Raw genomic sequence first — 13,483 nt, forward strand, 5'->3', positions numbered from 1 at the left:
GTGGCTGGCGCCTTAGCCGGTTCAGTTATAGGCGCCGAGCCCAACTTATTGTTAATTTAGGGTTCCACTTTATTACAAATAACTCAGAGTAGGAATCTGGCAGAATTTGGTTTATAAACCAAAACTAAAACAAAACGAAAACCCAAATAAAAAGGCTTCAGGGGTTATTGAACGGCCACGGGCAGCTCCACATTGTCAATGGGGAGAAAGTCACCTGATCGGTTGCTGAGGCTGGGTGGGGGGAGGCCACGAGACCCCCTGAGTAGGACCTGGAGTTTCAATGGTCAGATATGGGCTCACATAAGTTCCTGATACTCAGAGAAAATTCTGAGAAACAAAACATCTCTTGGACACAGCCGGTCCGCTGCTCCGTGCCACTTTCAGTGGATGTTCCTCCCCCAGAGCCAGGAATCTTCTGAAAGGCCTTCTGTGTCTGTGCCGTTTTGTAAAAAATGAATGCAAGCAAGGAAGGTTCTGCAGGAGACAGAGCCCTGCGCCAAGAGGACGGGGCGGCCCTTACAGGGAAGGTGCTGCCCTCCCGTGGCTACCGTGGGTACGGCAGGGACCAAAGCGATGAGCTAGCAGCATCCAGGCCATTTTCTGTATTAGTAAACTGAGGCACAGTATCCTGTAATGTCTCGTGGCAAGTTACAGGTGTATCAAGGACAAAGAGGAAAGTCATGTCCTGGATCGTCCCAGTGAGACGTGGAGTCGCTCTGGGCGTTGGTCCCTGCTTCCTCCATGTGCTGCTTTTCAGATTTCTAAGCCCCTGTGCCCTGGATAGTGGATAGCCCCCCTCCCCCCGAAAGGTATGATAGACAGCGGGAAAGTGGTCACTCAGATGTCCCCTCTCGGGCCTGAATAAGTGACATCTGAGTGCTAAGGCTGGGCAAGCCACTATTGGCTCCTGGAAACCTCAAGCCTCACAAGTACGTGTCGGGAAGTACGCTCAGCCCTTCCAGGGTCAGGGGAGGGAGGGCAGAAGAGGACCACCTGGCCTTGGCGAGGGAGGCCAGCATGGAAAGGTGGCAGGTGGTGACCTGCTGGTGACTCCTGGGCCAGGTCATACAGAAATTCCCCCCTGGCCTTAGCCACATTTCTGAGCTTCACAAACTCACAGTCCCCAGCTAAGACCCAGAGAGCCTTTGTTCAGATGGACCCTCAAGACTAAGCAGGGAGGCTGGAGGGTGAGCGTCTGTTATCTCATTACCCACAGCACGCAGGACCAGAGGGTCTGCCCTGACACAGCCTCCCGGGGGGGTGACGGAGCTCAGCTCTGAGTCCTGGCCCCATCACTTCCTCACTAACCCCTTGGAACTGACCTATGCAACCAAGATGTTGGGGGTGTCCATTTTTTGGAGTGCAGCTAGGCAGCCTCTGCTCCATAAAGGCAAGTCCTTGGGCTGGTTTTAGGGTGTTGGGATCCTAGTGTTTTCTAAACATGGATCAAATGCTCTGCTGGTCTCTGTGCCAGAGTCTCCCACCTTGATCTGTGGGTGGAGCCAAGAGAGGCCCTCCCTGCACCTGGAGGGGTGCTCGGGCATCAGCATCCTGATAGGAGAGCCTGGTCATGCTCGTCTTTCTCAGACGCAAAGGTCCAGGTGGGCAAACAGCCATTGGTAGGCCCTGGTCCAGAACACCAGATGGGACTGCTGGCCTTGTGGAAAACAAAATGGTCCCACGTCTACTTGGGGGTCCCTAGGCAGGGCCCTGCTCCCATGCACAAGAACTGGGTGTTGTGTCTGCTGATCTATCTTTCACTCCCTCTACCTGGAGACCTCCCTTTCATCTCTCGGGGTGCACCATCCCCATACATGAAGTCACCAGGGCATCCATATGACGCTCATTTAAGAACAAGGTGCTGGCTCGGCACCTGTGGCTCAGGTGGCTAGGGCGCCAGCCACATACACCTAAGGTGGTGGGTTTGAATCCAGCCCGAGCCCACCAAACAACAATGACAACTGCAACCCAAAAAAATAGCCGGGCATTGTGGCGGGTGCCTGTGGTCCCAGCTACTTGGGAGGCTGAGGCAGGAGACTCGCTTGAGCCCAGGAGTTGGAGGTTGCTGTGAGCTATGTTGCCATGGCACTCTACCCAGGGGGACAGCTTGAGGCTGTCTCAAAAAAAAAAAAAAAAAAAAAAGAACAAAGTGCAAAGGCCTAAGCTTCTTGGTCCAGGTGCCTTGGGTACCCAATGGTAGAGCAAGATCGAGAACCTGGTCTCCTCTGTCCTGGGTGCCCATTTGAGGGGCACTCCTATGATCTCTGGTTGACGTTCTCCATCAGAGATTAAAATTCCTTCATGGCCAAGAGGCTTCTCTTTGAAATATAACCACCACATTAGGGAAGGGAGGAAACACGGCAATATCAATAGGGAACGTAAGTCTTAGTGTGACTCAAATAGCACACAGCAAGTAGTTTAACTGCAGTGCCTTTCTCTGGGGTTTAAAATGATGGATGTGATGAGGAGGAATGGGAATATCAGAGGAGGCTGTCCGGGTGAGGGCCTGAGGTGGCTGGCTCAGCCACTGTTTTATCCTAGGCAGGGTGTCACCTCTGTGCCAAACCAATTGTGTATGGTGTTTCCAGACTGAGCCTGGGAGGCCATGTGGCCCTGCTACTGAGCTTAATCTCCTTATTGGGCTCTGGCACCAAATCTGGGGACCTCTGGGAGCCACCAAAGGGGATTTGTAAAGACATCAGTTCAGCTGTCCCTGGAAGGCTTATGAGGGAAGGGAAGGTAGGCAGTAGACCATCCTGTGATGTAGGCAAGGTGAAATAGTTCAGGACTGTGTTCTCTGGGGACAGTAGAGCTGTGTCTGAGAGGGCCTGGCCTGGAACCTCTGAGAGCCTGAGTGCAATGAATCAACCTGTGTACTCCACCTTTCTACTACAACAGGAAGAAGCCACATGTGGAACTTTGGCAAGAGCTCTGTGGACACTATTTGTAAAATAAAAATAGAATATAAAATGCCCAAACTGTGAAAATAAAAACTAAGCAAAGTTAATCAACAGAGCAGAAGACTAGAAAATAAAAAATAATGGCAAGAACATATAGGAAACAAAGATTAAAATAAGAGGGAGGTAAACAAACATCAATTATAACAAATATGAATGGATTAAACTCTGCTATTCAAGGGCAAAGACTCTCAGATTGTGCCTCTCTCAAATAGGACACGGAAAGATTAAAAGTACAGCAATGAACAGATAAATACATCCCAGGCAAATGCAAGCAAAAAAGGAGACTCGGTGGCAATGTGAATATTAATACAGAATCCAAGGCTAAAGGTATCAAAGTTGAAAGAGCAGGTGGAGCATATATCTGGGATGCTGAGGTGAGATCAGGTGAGCATTTCAGTAGCACTGGGGGAGGGTGCAGGTCCTTACCTAGCACATGACTTCCTTAGGGATCTCTGGGTGGGGCGGCTATTGCTCTTTGTCCTCCCAACTCACGTGTCTCAGGTGGAGACGGGTCAGCATGCGTCATCCTGTTGGCCACAAGGATTATTTTCAGGGATAGATGTGATTCAAGTAGCCCAATCAGATTGAACCCCCAGATTTGGGGGGACTTAATCATAACATGTGCAAAACCAAACTCATGCTTTTTCTAGAAGTACTTTTCCTGGGACCCCCATTCAGTAAATGGTACCAATGAAGGATGTAAAACACAGCCAATCTTTCAACACCTCCCTCCCTCCTCACCATCCAGTCCCCTTGAATCTTACCTAAACCCCACTCAGCTCCCTGGAGCCACCTCTAACTTTCACTGACCTCTCTCTCGTGCAGTGTTTTTCAATTGTTTTTATCTCATGGCACACTTGAACCTATAGTTAAACTTCCGTGGCATGCTTAAATTTTGTTGATCAAAAAAAAAAGTAAAAAAAAATGTATATATATATATACTTACTGTGCTTTGAATTTCTTTTGAAAATAATTAAAAATTTAATCAAAGGTTTTAAAAATGTTTGCAGCACACCTAAGAGCCTCTCACGGCACTCCAGTGTGCCACAACACACGGGTTGAAAATCCCTGGTCTAGTCCAAGCTTCCAGCGTCTCTTGTGTGGACTGTTGAAACAGCCTTCTAATGTGTCTCCTTAGGTTTGCACGAGCTTCTCTCCACACTTGTTCTATTCCAGCCCATCCCCCAGGCTGGAGCGGAAGCGATCTTTCTGAAGTGGAATTCTGAGCATGAGGTTCGAGTGTGGTCTTTGGGTCAGGTCTGCCTCTGGTTCCAAAATGTTAAGGTAGAGGAGGGGTCCTGAAACTAGACAGCCCACCAGGCCGGCTTGTTAAAAGACTGATTCTCTGCCTTCATCGCAGAGCTTGTGATTCAGCAGGTGTGGGGGCAGGTGGGGGATTGTGTTGCTAATACCTTCCCGCCATGCTGCGGTGCTTGAGAACCACTGGTGGGCTTATTTTAGTTTACTGGAGGTCTGCACTGGGGTCTGGTCTAAATTCCCAGCAGGCAACAACATGTTGTTCTCACTTTGTTCTTGAATGACATAGTTCTCTGTTTTCAGAGGCAGAAGGCCCAGATCAAACAGGTTTTAGCAATTCTGCGAACCCACTGGTTCATTTGGCAGAAAACTCCACCTGACACTGGCTTCAAGCGCAGCTGGGTCCCAGGGCTCAGACCACGTTGACAGAAGTGAAGCCACCTCCCTCAGCTCACTCTGGGCTGGCCCTGTCCTCAGGCCACCATTGCCCCATGTGGCTCTCAGCATGTGCAGGATCCTGACCTCTCAGCTCAGCAGCTGAGGAGGAGAATTGGCACAGAGACCCCAGTCTAAAGTGGGACCCTGAAGAGAAAACCTTGAGCAAGAGAGAGAACAGGGAAGACGGTGGCCCAAAGAGGGGGACGGCAAGGAAAGGTCGCAGTCTGGGCCACAGATCTGGGTGTGTGGGGAGGGAAAGGAGGCCTTGGGCATTCAAAACACCTGCTACCCCCCACCTCCACCCCTGCTTTAAGGTTCACATTCACTTGAACTTGACACAAAAACAAAAGCTACAGAAAAAAAACCCCACACACGAAAACCTCAACTCCTGGTGCCTGACAGGAGTAATCACAAACGCACCTCGGGAGCAATCGTAGATGTTTAAAAATGGCTGGAATATTAGATACGATGAAGGGAATATTTTATTTTCAATCAGACCTATGGCTGATAAAGAATTATTTAAAAATTTGGTATGTGAAATAAAGGTATGACAGAAAAAACATAACTTTTTTTTTTCAAGATCTGTAATGCAGTATTAAGAGGTGAAGCGTCATGGTGTAGAATACTGAAAATATTTCAGCAAAGGAGATAGGGCAGGATATTCATAAGGTTTGCTTTTGTTTTTTAAGGAGTCATTGCTGAGAGGTTTCTGTTAAAGGAATGTGTGTACGAGTTTGAGGAGTTGAGGGCCTCAAACTTCTGTTTTGCCTGAAGACTGAGTCGCTGAGGTTTCTTGAGTTAGTTTTCCTCAGAGGCCTTTCCGCTCACTCCTGCAAACCGCCTAACTTGGCACAGGTCCAGAGTCACCCTGAATTGCAAGCATGTGAGGCTGACCTATGCCAGGCCACCCCACCTCCCCCCGAGGCCTTGGCTCACACTCTTCCTTCCTGGGGACCTTGACCTGTTCATCTTTCCTTATCTGGGGAGTCACGTCTTGGCAGCACCTGGGCTTAGGCGGAGAGATTAATGCATCTGTGGAAGGCAGGCAAAGTACAGAGACCTACCTAGTCTCCGTCTCCAAAGTAGATACGAGGTGGTGGCCAGTAGAGTGACTCAGGCAGACCCCAAACCCCAGTGGCAAAAAGCCTGATGGGTTGGTGCAGGGAGGGGCTGCAGGTGCTGGACCTGGGAGCCACGGTCACCTGACCCCAATGGAAGCCGGTCAACAAGCATTTATCAGACACCTGCAGGAGGCACTTGCAGGCGCTGGGCTAAGTAGGACCTTTGAGATCAAGGCCACCTGGCTTCTGTGGTGGGTGATGGGAGGGAATGTAATTCCCATCCCCTGGCCCTCCTCCCACGTGGGCTGGAGTCAGTGACTAGCTTCTAGTGAACAGAATGTGGCTTTCAAAGCTCGGGCTATGTGTGTGTGTGTGAGAGAGAGAGAGAGATTCTGTCTGTCTCCCTGTCTCTCTCTGTCCTCACCCCCAAGATTTCCACCTCCCACGGTGTGGGGAGGCCTGAGTCTGTGTTAGTTTCCGCTGAGCTCTAGCAACAACCATCAGAAACTGAATGAGCCTTTGGGTGATTCTGGTCCTGGCCTTGGAGCCTCCCAGCTGAAGCCCCAGATGTCCAGGAGCGGAGACGTGCCATTCCCCCTGAGGGCGAGTCCTGTCTAAACTCTGACCCACAGGAACCGGGAGACACCCAGGACACACGACTGTTACTGTTTTAGCCACTATATTGGGGGTAATTTGTTACAGTGCAATAGACAGACTAATAATATATAAAGTGACAGGTCCTCTGATAGAAAAAGATACACAGCGATTCCAGACAGGAGGGGATCCCCGGTTGGTAGGACAGGAGAGGTGCTAAAGGCACATTCAAGCTGAGTTTTGAGGGCTTGGTGGGGTTTTGATCATTCGGAGGAGCGGCACATGAAAGCACCCAGGAAGGAAGGCACAAATGTTTGAAAGTGCTTGAGGTGGTGGCAGGAAACCAAGCTATGCCAAGGGCTCGGCTCACTCTTCAGGGGACAGAGAGCCAAGGGTGGCCTGCAGCAGGGAATGAACGCAGGGCCTTGTGTGGGAGGATGACCGTCAACTGCCCCGGCCTAGGGAGGGTACTGACTTGGGGCTGCTTTTCTAAAACTGAGAGCAGCTCTAACCCTCTTGCCCAGTTGCCCCGGGCCCCGCAGCACAGAGAGGTGAGCACCAACCAGGATCAGCTCCGCAATCCACAGTCACAGCGTGGAGAGAGGAAGCCAATGGGCTTCTGAGCCTTTGGTTCTCTAACCAACACTCTGGTCTCCATAGCAATCACTGAACTTGGAAAGTTTTCCTTTTAAAAAGACACTCCATAAATTATTCAAGTTTGGGTGCCAATGTAGAATCAGAGAATTGGGTCTCACTGATCAATCAATACTCATGTACCTGCCTGGCCTGTCATCTTCCCAGTGACCAGCTTGAAAGTGAACCCAACTGCTTCTCAACTAAATCAGGGACAAAACTTGTCTCCCCGTAGCCACTGGGGACACAGAAGTCTCAGAGCTGTTCCCCTCCCCTGGGGACTGGGGCAGGGAATCCCCTTTGTCATGGTGGGAAGCCCTGAATATGGGCACGTGGACGCCATGCAGAGCCACTAGAAGGAAGTGTTCTTGGTAGCCGTGGAGGGCGTGTGAGGTCCAGTGTCGCTGGTTTCTTCTTTCCTCTCCTCTGGAATCTCCACCCCGTTTCTCTTGGCAAAAATGCGGTTTATCTCCACAAACGTTCGGCCCTTGGTCTCGGGAATAACCAGGTAGATGTACAAAGCAGTGAGAAGGCAGATTCCGGCAAAGATGATGAAGCTGTAGGCCCCGATGGCCACCTAGACCGAGGGACAAAGGCAGCAGGAGGTGGGGAGAGAAAGACACACAGGGCAGCTCTGGCTGAGGCCTTTGTGAGTCATAAAGGAGTTTCTGGGCAGCCTGGAGGAGTAAAATACTAGAAAAAAATTAATCCCCCCAAGTTTAAAATCTAAAACTTCCTCAGTTTTAGAAAAGTAGCCCCAATATCCCCAATATCAAAGAGGAATCCTTAGCCCTGTGACCACAGGGGTTGAAGGCCTCTAGGCCCTGACGGTGCTGAGTCCACAGAGCTCAAGGTCGTATCACAGCTTAGACACAGGAAGCAGGTGGAGAGATTTGCTCCCTCTCTGGTTCGAGGTCAGTGTTTTAAACCTTTTTTTTTTTTTTAATCTCATGGCACACCTGAACCTATAGTTAAAATTCCGTCACATGCTTAACTTATGTTGATCAAAAAAAAAAAAAAAGTTAAAAAAAAAGAATATACTTACTATATTCTTTGAACTTCATTTGAAAATAATTTAATTAATGATCTTTAAAAGTTTTTGCAGCACACCTAAGATCCTCCAGCCATGGCTCATGGGTTGAAAATTCCTGCTTTAAAGGCCAGGTGCCAGCTCAGCGCCTGTGGCTCAAGCTGCTAAGGTGCCAGCCACATAGACCCGAGCTGGCGGGTTTGAATCCAGCCTGGGGTCGCCAAACAACAATGATGGCTGTAACCAAAAAATAGTGGGGCGTTATGCCGGGTGCCTGTAATCCCAGCTACTTGGGAGGCGGAGGCAGGAGAATTGCTTGAGCCCAACAGTTCGAGGTTGCTGTGAGCTGTGATGCTATGGCACTCTACCTAGGGTGACAGCTTGAGGCTCTGTCTCAAAAAATAAAGAACAAGTGCAGTGGCTCATGGCTGTAATCTCAGTATGTGGGAGGCTGAGGAGGGTGGATTGTCTGAGCTTACAGGTTTGAGACTAGCCTGAGCAAGAGTGAGACCTTAGGGGTTGTGGTGGGCACCTGTAATCCCAGCTACTTGGGAGGCTGAGGCAAGAGGATCACTTGAGCTCAAGAATTTGAGGTTGCTGTGGGCTGTGACAACATGGCACCCTTCCAAGGGTGACAAAGTGATTCTCTGTCTCAAAAAAAAAGAAGGGAAGAAAGAAAATCCCTGCTGTAGCTTGTGGCCTGTTGCCTTTGACCTTGGCAGTCAGAACCCCCAAGGAGCCACCCGGTTCCCCAGGCGCTCCCTTCAGCAAGTGGGAAATAGCGTGTAAAAGGTTTGGTGGCAGCGGCCTCACACGCCCAATGACCTTCAGCGTCTGAGAACTGCCTCCCGCCCCCGTTGACTTCTCAGAGGTTCTTGGCAGAAGGGGGGCTACTGCTGACCCCCGATCCCTCCTACCCCACGGCTGGGGCAGAGGTGGGGAGAGGGGTCCCGGCCCACCTGGATCGATGGGAACACGAAGCCCACGATGAAGTTGGTGAACCAGTGCACTGCCCCGTCCACCACGAATGCGGCGGGCCGGGAGGACTGCAGGAAGATCTCGGTCCTCACCACGGAGGGGACGGGACCTGGAGACAGAGAAGTGGCCAAGAAGTCTGTCTTGGCTTCAGACCTAGACCCCCAGAGCACCTGTACTGGCCTGAACCTGCTGCCCCTGCGGCGGCTGCCGACCGGAAAGGAAGCCCACGCCCATCCACGACACCAGCGCACACTTAGGGCAGAAGCTGAAAAGGCCCAGTGGAATGTGAGCCTGGAATTTAATTTCCATTGCTAAGTTTCTTCAAGGCCCAGGAAGGTTTGTATTATAGAAATGGCGGTGAATGGAAAACTTCTTGGGAGCAGCGAGCGCGAGGAACGAATGTGCCTTTGCGCCACAGGCGCGGGGGTTTCTGAAAGCCCTTCCTCTGTGGCCGGTCACTGTCAAGTTCCAGGCAGTCGACGGGCAGCGGGCTCGGCTGCGCTTGGGGTGCTGCCCTCCGGTGGCGGGTCTGGGAACCGCAGCGCCTGCCGGCCACACCTGTCTTGGCGGGTAAGTCTCCTTCTCAGCCGGTTTTCATTATAGCCCCCTTAGGGCACATTCTCTAAAACGTCCAAAGTCATTCTCTCCCCCCCACCCCGGCCCCACCAATCGGCATCCTGTGAAAATTTACTGCCACGGATATACTGTATATCTGTTTATGTCCGGTATATATATCTGTGGTTTTATGCACGAGAAAGAGTAAGATTCAGCTCCTGCCCCTGACCAGTTTCCTGCTTTGGGTGGGGGGGGTCTGGAGTCTCAGGGGCAGCCCGAGGGGTAGGCCCAGGTGAAGGTACGAAGCCACTGGCACATGGACATTGGGACGATACAAAAGGATTGTAGCAGTTGGGGGGGACCAAAGATGGGGGACAAAGAGGTTCCCCAGGGAGTCTGGCTAGTGTGAGCTGTTTCTCTGCAAAGGCTCATCTCCTTGTTGGGGGTCAGACCAAAGTCTGGGTACCTCTGAGAGCCACCAAAGATTAGTGGGGCACCACCTGGCTGTGACGCTGGTTGGTACCTAGTAAATGTCCCTTGAGTGAATGAACATTAACTGGAATGTGGTCAGGAAAGGCAAAGTGAACTGCACCTTTCAGAATGGGCAGGATCTGTGCAGAAGTGGAGGATTGAGGCCCTCCATTCATTCCACAGGTGCTCATCCAGCATGAGCACGGAGGGACATATCAGGTCCAGGATGGGGGTGGCAGTGGGAGAGCTGTGTGGTACTCACTGGGCCCAATGGAATGTCCTGAGATGTAGGCAAAGACACAGATGACACCAAGGTAAGACAGCTCAGGGACTGTGTTCTGTGGGGAGAGGTAGGACTGTCTGGGGTGAGAAGGCCTGGCCTGGTGCCCCATGTGCAGAGGGGTCCACCTGCAGGCCCACCTTTCTGCCCCAGGAAGGAGCAACATCTGGATTTCTGACACCTACATGGGCCTCAAGGGCTCTGTAGGCAGGAGAAGAAGATGAGAACAAAAATTGCCTTTTTTTTTTTTTGAGACAGAGTCTCACTTTGTCACCCTCAGTAGAGTCCTGTGGTGTCATAGCTCACAGCAACCTCAAACTCTTGGCCTCAAGCAAACCTCTTGCCTCAGCCTCCAAAGTAGCCGGGACTCCACAGCTGGTCAACTCCTAGAACAGCAAACAGGACCTCCCCCGACAGCACAACACCTGGCTATTTTTAGAGGCAGGGTCTCACTCTTGCTCAGGCTGGTCTTGAACCTGTGAGCTCAGGCAATCCACCTGCCTTGGCCTCCCAGAGTTCTAGGATTACAGCCATGAGCCACTGCACCTGGCCTGGCCTGACATGTTTTAATCTCACTGTAATACTCCTCTCAATTTCTTTTTAGCCTCTCCCTTTACTATTTCTTTTCCCAGTTTGTCCTAATCTGGTCTCTAGAATATTTTTAATAGTACAGACTGACATACACCTTGACGCAGGGGAGCAGTTCAAGAGGAGAGCTCTGCCCCACTTTATTACCTGGGGGATTGTTTCAAGGACAAGCTCATTTGCTAGAACATCACACTCCGCCGTCCTCCCTCCAGCCTGACCCTCTCATTTGCCTGGTGTGCTGCGCTTGTTCAGTGGAGGCTGTTTTCCTTTCTATCACACTCAAAGCCGCTGGTCCACAGTCTCCTTTTCCCCTGGCTAGTTTCTTCTTCAGTCCACACCGAACCCTGTGCTTGGATCCTTCTCCTTCTTGAACGGGGTGCCCTTGCCACCCTTAAATCAACACCTGCTCATTACCAGAGGGTGTTTTCTAGCACAGTTGTGCCCTCATATTTACATGCTGAAACATACAATTTATTTTATTATTTTTTTGAGACAGAATATCACTATGTCACCCTCTGTAGAGTCCTGTGGTGTCACAGCTCACACCAACCTCAAACTCTTGGGCTCAAGCGATCCTCTCGCCTCAGCCTCCTGAGTAGCTGGGACTACAGGCACCCACAATAACACCTGGCTATTTTTTGTTGCAGTTGTCATTGTTGTTTAGCTGGCCCGGCCGCGTTCGAACCCTCCAGCCTTGGTGTATGTGGCTGGCGCCATAACCGCTGTGCTATGGGCGCCAAGCCTGAAATATATATTTTAGTGCAAACTGTTCTGTTTCTCCTTTCTTCCACATGGCAGCTGGGCCAGCGTATTTCTCTGTTTGGAGGTGTAGGTGAGCCAAACCCTCCTTGGCCTTCAGAAGCTTCAGAATGGCAGCACTGCAGAATACTTGTCCACATTTGTCCCCTCCCACCCACTGCCAGGGTCGCCCACCCCAGGGATAGGATGTGAGTTCAGACCTGGAAGAGGAGCGCCAGGGTGAGCACCAGGCAGGCGGAGCCGCAGATGCCGTAGCCGACCAGCAGGAGGAGCCGCCGCCCCAGTCGCTCTACCAGGAAAGCCTGGGGGACAGAGTGCGGGCTGTGAAGAGTCTGGAGAGCACCTGGAGTGCTTGGGCTAAGCCTCCACTCCCTCCCATGGGCCCCCTTAGGTATTCCCTTCTTTCCCCTGGGCCTGTGCATGGGATGTAGGCTGCTTACTTTGACCTGTGTTTGGGGCTCTCGCCCTACACGGGGACCTTCCTTGTTCCAGTCATTTGCAGACCTCAGAGATCTAGGCTTCCTACACCCTCTTCCTCCCAACTGGAATAACCACATTCTCTAGTTTCTGAGATGCTTTGACATCTTGGGACCTTGCTGGCCCTGGGGGGACTGCCCCTCCCACGGCTGGCCAACTCCTAGAGACCAAACAGGGGCTCCCCCGACAGCACCTCTTCCTTCGGGAGCGGACCAGTGTGGGCCGCACCTCCCAACACCTGGAGAGGGCTCGCACACTCCACGTACCTGCCCTGCAATCACCTAGGGCCAGGTGCTTCAGAGCCTGCTGAAATTATCTGCTATTTACGCCAGTTAATTCTAAACCTGGCTACCCTGCCTCGCCCCTTCCTTTCCACAGAAACCACAATGAAGGCTCTTGCTCATATTTCCCCCTCGGTTCTTCCACTCCTGACTGGCCCAGAACTTCTTGTGTGGCCCTGTGTGGCCCTGTGTGGTCCTGTTTGGCACGGTAGGCCCCCTCCTCGTGAGCACTGTGAGTAACAAACTATTCATGTCTTTTCAGCAGCAACTGTCTCCTGACCTGTTGGTCTTACCACACCTGCATAATAATGAAACCTACATTTAAAAATAGACCTCTCTAGCTGGGCTCATGTCTGTAATCCCAGAGCTCTGGGAGGCCAAGGCAGGAGGATGGCTTGAGTCCAGGAATTTGAGGTTGCCTCGCTGATGTACGGCACTCTAGCCTGGGTGGACAGAGACTCTGTCTCAAAAACAAAGAAAAAAAATGGACCTCTCCCATTTTCTAGGACTCCAGCGGACACTGAGACCATCTGAAACCTGGCCTCACATCAGAAGGGTCCTATTTGCTCCCTGCCCCTTTTTCCACTTTATGGACGGGCACCTCCACTCAGCCAGCTCCTTCTCCAGCAGTCCCCACTCAGGCCACGTTCCTTCCTTCCTTCTGTTCTTACTTCTGCTTCTACCCGATCCCTGCTGTCCCACTCAGGGCCCTGCACAGTCTCTTGACTCGTGGGTCCTGCCAATCCTCCCAGAAACCCTCAGACAGGGGTTATCACTGCCATTCAGGAGGGCCAGGCAGCAGCAAGATAGGAATCCCAGTATTGTAACAAATATGTCAGAGTGATGAGGTCCATGGCTGCCTGGTGCCCAGATACTGCTCCTCCTGGGAGAGAGAGAGTCTATCTTTCTGGCTTGGGCTTCTCCAGGTAGGCTGATGGGAAAGGAGGTCCTATTGTGACCATTCTTCCTAGAGGAGGAGGATACAGGCTGGATCCTGCCCCAGAGGAGCAAAGGGAGGAGTCCGGGGATCTCGCAGGAGGAAGAAGGGGCTAAGAGTTGGGCTGGGGCCTCTCAGCTCTTCTTTAATCCTCCTGTCATCCTCCCTTGCTGTTGTCCTTCCC

The 13,483-nt window shown here is 51.6% G+C and overlaps 1 protein-coding gene across 1 annotated transcript in view; it reads right to left on the reverse strand.

Moving 5' to 3' along the window:
- Positions 1-7,295: 7,295 nt before the first annotated feature.
- Positions 7,296-13,483, reverse strand: part of SLC2A7 (solute carrier family 2 member 7) — a 17,328-nt gene continuing 11,140 nt past the window's right edge. Inside the window, exons 9-12 of the mRNA XM_003793249.1 lie at positions 11,805-11,906; positions 10,240-10,315; positions 8,933-9,060; positions 7,296-7,520 (exon numbers count right to left, since the gene is read on the reverse strand). Coding sequence (XP_003793297.1) covers positions 7,296-7,520; positions 8,933-9,060; positions 10,240-10,315; positions 11,805-11,906 — 531 coding nt within the window. The remainder of the gene's footprint in view (positions 7,521-8,932; positions 9,061-10,239; positions 10,316-11,804; positions 11,907-13,483) is intronic.

Source organism: Otolemur garnettii, unplaced genomic scaffold (assembly GCF_000181295.1).
Source record: "Otolemur garnettii isolate 467f Iridium unplaced genomic scaffold, OtoGar3 scaffold00067, whole genome shotgun sequence".
In the NCBI taxonomy this organism is placed as follows: Eukaryota; Metazoa; Chordata; class Mammalia; order Primates; family Galagidae; genus Otolemur; species Otolemur garnettii.